General features: G+C 43.6%; 1 protein-coding gene across 1 annotated transcript in view; it reads left to right on the top strand.

Moving 5' to 3' along the window:
• Positions 1-4,347, top strand: part of STK31 (serine/threonine kinase 31) — a 65,911-nt gene extending 61,564 nt beyond the window's left edge. Inside the window, exons 23-24 of the mRNA XM_015418859.1 lie at positions 2,776-2,844; positions 4,108-4,347. Coding sequence (XP_015274345.1) covers positions 2,776-2,844; positions 4,108-4,347 — 309 coding nt within the window. The remainder of the gene's footprint in view (positions 1-2,775; positions 2,845-4,107) is intronic.
• The last annotated feature ends 3,303 nt before the right edge of the window (positions 4,348-7,650 follow it).

The following is a 7,650-nucleotide window of genomic DNA, read 5'->3' as shown; positions in this document are numbered from 1 at the left end:
CAGGTAGGCTACTGCTCGCTAATCTCCCATGGGTGTGAAGCACAGAGACCACGTCGAAGATAAACAGGTTGCTTACCTGTAACTGATGATCTTCGAGTGGTCATCTGTGCATTCACACCACCCGCCCTCCTTCCCCGCTGCTGTCAGCTTCTACATTTTCAATATGGGTTGATTTGTGGCGGGTTGAGGGGACTGGGGGGGTGGCTGATAAGATAAACAGGTTGCTTACCTGTAACTGATGATCTTCGAGTGGTCATCTGTGCATTCACACCACCCGCCCTCCTTCCCCGCTGCTGTCAGCTTCTACATTTTCAATATGGGTTGATTTGTGGCGGTTTGAGGGAACTGGCGGGATGTCTGCACCCACCCCTCTGGGCATGCGCGGTGGGGTTCCTGCGCATGCCCGAGGGACTGGGCGTGAAAATCCGTTAAAAAGAGCTTGCTACAGCACCGAATGATTTAGCGCGTGCGCACTGAATCCCATGGGTGTGAATGCACAGATGACCACTCGAAGATCATCAGTTACAGGTAAGCAACCTGTTTTTCACCTCCCTAGTAAAGGGAAAGTATTTAAACTTAAAATACTTTCCCATCCCTCTGGGGTTCGTGCCACCTCCGCAGTGCACCTCTCCAGTGAAGGGAAGGTTTTTGAACTTTAAATACCTTCCCTTCCCTTTTGGCTCATACCGCCTCTGTGGCATGACTCTCCAGCAAAGGGAAGGTATTTAAAGTTAAAATACCTCCCCTTCACTGGGGAGTCCAGCCACAGAGGTGGCACAAGCATGAGAGGGACGGTATTTAAAGTTTAAATACTTTTCCTTCACTGGGGAGTCGTGCAGCAGGAGGCGCAGGACTCCTCAAGTAGCCGAGCCCAAATAAAAGCCAAATAATTTTGGCTTTTATTTGGGGGTGCCTACTTCAATAATAGGAGCTGTGGTGGCTCAAGTGGTTAAGACACTGAACTGCAGGCTGTGGAAGGTCGGTAGTTCAGCAGTTCGAGACCCGAGTGTGCCGCATGACGGAGTGAGCTCCCATCTCTAGTTCCAGCTCCTGCCAACCAAGCAGTTCGAAAGCAAGAAATTGCAAGTAGATAAATAGGTACCACTTCGGTGGGAAGGTAACAGTGTTCCGTGCGCCTTGGTGTTTAGTCATGCTGGCCACATGACCACGGAAACGTCTTCGGACAGCGCTGGCTCTTCGGCTTTGAAACGGAGATGAGCACCGCAACCGTAGAGTTGGATTCGACTGGCTTTCGAGCAAGGGAACCTTTACCTTTACCTTTTTACTTCAATAATAGATACCTGAAGAATACCGATAAGCCAGTTTGAGAGTCCATTTGGTGTAGTGGTTAAGAACAGTGGACTCTAATCAGGATAACTAGGTTTGATTCCCCACTTCTCCCCATGCACCTGTTGTGTGACCTTGGGCAAGCCACAGTTCTCTCAAGAGCCGTTCTCTCAGAGCTCTCTTAGCCCCACCTACCTCAGAGGGTGTCTTTTGTGGGGAGAAGAAAGGAAGGAGAGTGTAAGCCGCTCTGAGACTCTGAGTGAAGGGCAGGATATAAACCCAGTTTCTTCAGTATATATGAGCACACACACCTAAGTGTAAGTGCTGGAGACATCCTGAGGGGGGAAGTGTTTGAATACTGTTTGCAAAATGAGTGATTGAAAAGAAAGTTCCTATATCATCCAGGCATGCCTCTGAACATTTCCCCTGATGCCCACCAGCACTTTACAAGGGATGTGCTAGCACACAATATCACTTCTAATGAAAAAGATGGAAGTGACAATATGTTGTTTGAGGTGACACTCTAGGATTTGTCAAAACTTGTTTAACCATAGAATTTTCAGTGAATCCAAGAGCATAACCCCAACATCATGACACCACTTCCAGTTTTCTGCTGAAGTGATGTTGCATGCTGGTGTGACACCAGCATACGTGTCCTCACCTACAGAATCCTCCCAGTGGGTTGCCAGCCATAGCTGGCAACTCTGATACCATTACATAGTTTATGGTGCTTAAAATAGCTGGTCTTATGGCTTCCCCAAAAAAGCATTTTGAAGTGGATTTGGAGGCTCAAGCTCTGAGGAACTGCCATGGAGAAGGTGGTTAGAAAAAGCTGCCACTTACAAAGGAGTAAGCAAATTAACTGTCTTCTAGCTATCTAAGGACATAGTTGCAGATCTTCAGATAGAATCAGGAAAAAGCACACTGTGCTATGCAAAATGACACAGAAATGCTAAGAAGGCACCAATATATTTGGCCAGCTTTTGAAGTAGAAAATGTTATTCACGTTAATGGGAATTTCTAACTGAATGAATACCTAACAACTCTTATATACATTGTATCTCATAAACAAAAATTGACTTATTCATATAGAATTAATGTTACTAGTTAGGTATAACAACTAGTACAAAGCAACATGGAATAATTAATGTAAGTAATTTTTAGCTGTCTTTGAACTGAGCACATAGACTGGGCTACTTGCAACCAGTGTTTCCTCTAAGCTGAGTTGATGCGATCTAGCTCACATTTTTTAGCCTCCAGCTCACAGATTTTTGTCTTAGCTCAGGAAGGATGGTTCCAGTGCAAACTGATTTATGCAGTAGCCAAATTGCTCACTCACAACTTTCATGCCAGTAGCCCACAAAGTAGAATTTTTGCTCACAAGACTCCACAGCTTAGAGGGAGCATTGCTGGCAACTGCAGCAAAGTTCAGCTTCTGATACGCATGTTGTGTGAGCTAACTTTATCATTATTATTTTTTTAATGCAGTTGTTTGTTGGAAACCTGGAGTTAAAAAAAAATTGTGATGGAATCCCCCAAATCGATGGGATTAATATGGTAAGTGAATACTCTTAGCTTAATTGAAGTTGTTTTTTGGACTTTTGCAGAAATTGGCTCATGGTTTTGTTTAAAGTGTCTTGAGATGTTTAAACCTGTGGGTGGGAGAAGGCAAGTTCAACTACTTTTTGGCACAGAGCACAAGAACCCAGCTTTTTTGCTACTTGTAGCTTTAAAAAAATGGAAACCTATATTTTAATTTTTTTTCTAGTTTAAAACTTACTTAAATTACATAAAGGAAGACAATGCATTGCAAAAATAAGCCTGAATAATTGGATTCCCTGGTTAATGCAAGATGAAACTAAGCTGGTCGGAGCACTCATTACCGCATTGCATATTTAGTACCAAATATTCTGTCTCAATTCAGAGTTCATTGGACAAATATTTATAAAATTCAGCAGTTGCCAAGCTTATAATGATATTTGTCTGAAGTAGTCTGTCAAGCCACTTGATTATTCAGGACTTTTCTCTATGAAATCCTCTGCATCTGTGTAAAATGATGCTGCAATATTGTCTTGTAGGAGTGCTCCGGTTGATGTGTGTCCTTCAAACATCCACTCATATTGAAAGATGGCATATGTTACCCCATGCCCTCTGAAAGCTGTTAGGGTTTTTTTTTGTGTGTGTGTGTGGTAATAGAACATTTTATCAGCATTCCATTTAATTGCTGGGCAATTAAGGTTGCCCTATATGTTTTGTATATATTCAGAAAGATAACCCTCAGGTCTTATTGTGTTTCAACATATTTGAAGTTGTAATCTTCAGATTGAGAAGATGGTAGTTTAGGAAAGAAAAAACATATGTTGCATATGGTTACATGATTCTTGAAAAGTATGCACTTTAACATAATGCAGTTTGAGGCCCTCTCACATAAGGGCCAAACTAGATGTGATAAGTGTCCTTGTGGATACCGTGAGGACATTGCAGCCATTTTAAATTGATTTCGAAATGCCACAAGGTCCCAATCATGAGTGGGCATGCTGAATGGCACCCTTGTTCCCTCCTGGACCTTTTCAAACGCTGAAACAGCTGTGTGTGTGGGGTGGTGGTGGTGCAGCCATTTCACTACTTAATAAGGTATGTGTGGGGAGGAAATCTTGGCCTTGATGGACATCAGTGTTTTTTCAGTAATATGTAATATTCAGTAATATGTGCTAGAGTAACTTTAGGATCCTACCTACATGAAGTAGGTAGGCTAGGGATTATTTCATCCTTGATTGTATGATGTAGTGTGTTACATCTAGGTTTTCCCCTCCTTTTAAGGATGATAAAGTTAGATCTCTGCTTTTGAAACTTCTCTGCTGTGGCAATCGAATGACCTCTGAGCAGGTGCTGAATGATGACTGTTTCCTACTGCCTGACCTAAACCCAGTTCCACCAGAAGATGAACCAGCTGAATATGGAAATGGAGGAGAGAGAACAAAAAGTGGAATGGAATCTGATGACTTGCAGGGTAGTGAGTCAGCATCTTCTTCAGAGACTGTAGTACCAGATATTGACTAGTGTTAAAATGTCAAGTCAAATAAGGTTAGCTTAAATTTCAAGTTTTGGAAGGGAAATTATTCTCTAATTTTGGAACTGTGAAACAAGAAGCAGCACAACCAGTGCTGGCTTAATTAATGTAGCTGAATTGCAATTATTTTGAGTGTTTGTATACATACATTTGTTCCGTGCTTTGGGCTTGGCGCTTATATTTTAAAACATTTAATCTGGTTTAGGTGGTATCCAAGCCCTGAGTTATGGTTCTAATTCTGTTTGCTGATATCTATTCCTTTCACTTGTTTTCCCAGTTTATATTCTTGCTTCAGAGCAAGCAGTTTCTCAGAATGTTTTGAAGGACTGTTTGAGTCTCTGAGCAGAAAGTGCCATTAGATTTTGTTTGCACAGGAGAATAGTTTATGCCAATCTGGTTCATAAATCCTTTTAAAGGACTTCCTCACATTGTATTTTTGCAGAATTGCCAGTCTATTACCTGGTCAGCCAAATCTAAAATACTGTTCTGGAACATAAACACTGAAAATACTGGCAGAGAAAACATCAAAACCCAGAAGAGTGCTTTGTGGCATGCTACATAATAAGCAACCATAGAGCTGGACTTATATTTTGACCTGAATGTGACTGACATGGTTCTGGATAGAAATGTTTGATTTAAAAGCTGAAAATCACTGGCAAGTTTTTCAGTCCTTTTATCAGGCTGAGGGATGTTCACAGTAATCAGAGAGTGGTTGAAGACCTAGAAGCAAGTCTGTGGTTTATATCATCTAGCCAATAGGTGGTGCACTTGGTTTAATGCTTTTGAGCACTATAACTGCTGGCATCAAAATTATGGTAGGGATTGTGTGGTACAGCTTGTGACACTGATTCAGATAGGTCATTGACATGTAAAGCGTGTATGGTGTGTGACTTACATTGGGAAGGGACTGTTTCTAAGTTGATAAAGTTGATAAAACTAATTCTGTTGTTCCAGTTGCAGACTGTAGAACTCTGTCATACTTTATGAACAAATGTTTATATTTTTCTTTAATTGTTCTTGGTTGTCTGTTCATCTTCTTTTCCTGTAAGAGGACTGCAAAATTTAATTTTAGATTTTTGTATATGTAATAAATATGTATATGTAATAAATAATGGCAATGCAAAACATATTCAGAATGTTTTATAATTGTTCTGCTCAGTGAGTAAATGTCAGACCCCGAAGTAACCACTCTGTACACAATAGTCCTTGATTAGGTTTATTGGTAAGATATGGCTTCTCGTCAGGTTAACACCTTTGCCGGAACTAACAATCAATAGCACAGGAACTGGAATTGGGGACTGGGTTCCACCCACCAAGCATACATCACATTCTCCCAGGCTACTACAGGTCTTGAGAGATTATATGACCTAACTAGCTACATCTCAAGACTCCTTTCTCCCAAGGCCACAGGCCCAGCTGGTACCCGTGAACCATGTGGGGGTGTCACGGGCTGGAGTGCAGGCAGGGTGAGAGAGGGGTAGCCCGGGTCCAGTATGAGGTCGAAAGCCAAGAGGTCAAGAAACAAAAACACCAAGTCCAAAGAATAAACTGCAAGCGTAGTCGTCAAGCCAGAGTCCAGGGGTCAGAAGCCAATTCAGTTTTGTGGACCTGAGGTCATACCTTTATATTCAAGTGCCGTCCCCAAGCCAGTATGGAAATACTTTATTTGTTGTCAAAGGCTTGGGGTGGAGGAAGCATAGGAGAAGCAGAATTCATATATTGCTTAAGGAAATATAACTTATGATACTGCAGGTGAGTATAACTTGCTGGTGGACCAGTGCAGTCCTAATTACTGTCCTCCTCCCTCTGAGGTGGAGGACAACTTTGGGTGGTTCCCACTGTCCTATCAGGCAGGACTACATTTCTTCCTCTTCCTGTGATGGAGCCGCCCTTGCTTCAGTTCTGTTCCAGCCTCAAAAGGGAGAAGTAGTTCTATAGTTGGCTGTACCTACTACCTAGCTTTAATTAGAAAAAATCCTCTTCCTAATCCTTTTATTCTTGTTTTCAACTTCCAACTTTGCCTTTTGTATTCCCTTACTCTCATCTCTCTGTATCCATGTCAAGTCCCCATCCCCCCAACTTGGGGGACCTGTTTCTTCAGCTGCATTGAGAGCAGCTCCAACGCAGCTGCCATTTTACGACGCCATCCATCACAACGACTTTGAAGGACTTACCCAACAGTTTCCTTTCAGATGGAGAAGTAGATGCCTTGCTCACAGTCAGTGCTGATGAGCTCATCCAAGATGGAGTTGGCATGTCTCTTCAGCTTGCTCGTGCCTCCGCAGAAGACTCAATGCAAACAACAAAGAGAAAATGCCTTATACAAGCAAGCCATACAAAGGAGCACTCCTGCTCTCCAGCTTTGAGCTGTGGTCATCTTGAAAACATGGTTTTTGGGGGAAACAACCCGACCATAATCATAGCTCTCTGCAAGAGTCCGTAACTCTGATGCCATTCTCCAGGTGGGATAATTGGATGTGGAACTTCCTCAATCTGGTCAGATCACCCCAGTTCATTTGAACACCTCCACTCGAGGTGCTAGCCTGACAGAACAGTCCTCCTTGAGTGTCTGTCTTCTTATTTTGGATCTATTGAGACAAACAGCGAGAGAGGAGATTGTTAACTTATGCCATTCTAAAACCCTCTCCAATGCTAAAACAGGCTCTCTGAATCCTCCTCTCCTCCCCCTACCCCCAGACCCAGTTGCCATCATGGGAACAAATGGCCCCAAAACACTCCTTTAATAGAGGGGCAGAGAGGCCACCTGGGAGGGGGACCAATCCTCAGATTCTGGCAAGGAGTTCAGGGAGGAGGGGGAATTCCTTTCGGATGAGGAAGCAGAGGACATTAAGGTGTCAAACAGCATGCCTCTAAGTTGGAGGACTATCAGTACTTACTTAGTATGGCTCTCTTGGCTCTAGAACTGCAAGAGACGCAGAAGTGGACTCTTGAGCCATAGAAGTCATCTTTGCGTGTGTCCCGGCTCCTCTTAGAACTCAAGGCTGAGAAACCGCCTGCTGCATAGGCGCACCTCTCGCCGTTGGGGTGACAAAACCCGCCGGCGCTGATCTTGCAACCGGGCCACTGGTGGGGGCGAATCAGGGGGGCTGTTTGACATGCGTTGTTCCGCCTCAGCTGTTGCCGGAGCAGCCTCTGCGGCTTCATTGGGGCCAGGTGTAGATTCTGCTGGAATTGGGAGCTCATCCTCAGCAGCACTCAGGACTTCTGCTGGGGCCAGGAGCTCATCCACGGCAGTACTCATGACAGAGGGTAGCTTCAGCAAAGGTACTAGC

This window comes from Gekko japonicus, unplaced genomic scaffold (genome assembly GCF_001447785.1).
Source record: "Gekko japonicus isolate JY-2015 unplaced genomic scaffold, Gekko_japonicus_V1.1 scaffold1729, whole genome shotgun sequence".
NCBI classification, from domain to species: domain Eukaryota; kingdom Metazoa; phylum Chordata; class Lepidosauria; order Squamata; family Gekkonidae; genus Gekko; species Gekko japonicus.
This window is presented reverse-complemented; position numbering and strand designations above follow the sequence as displayed.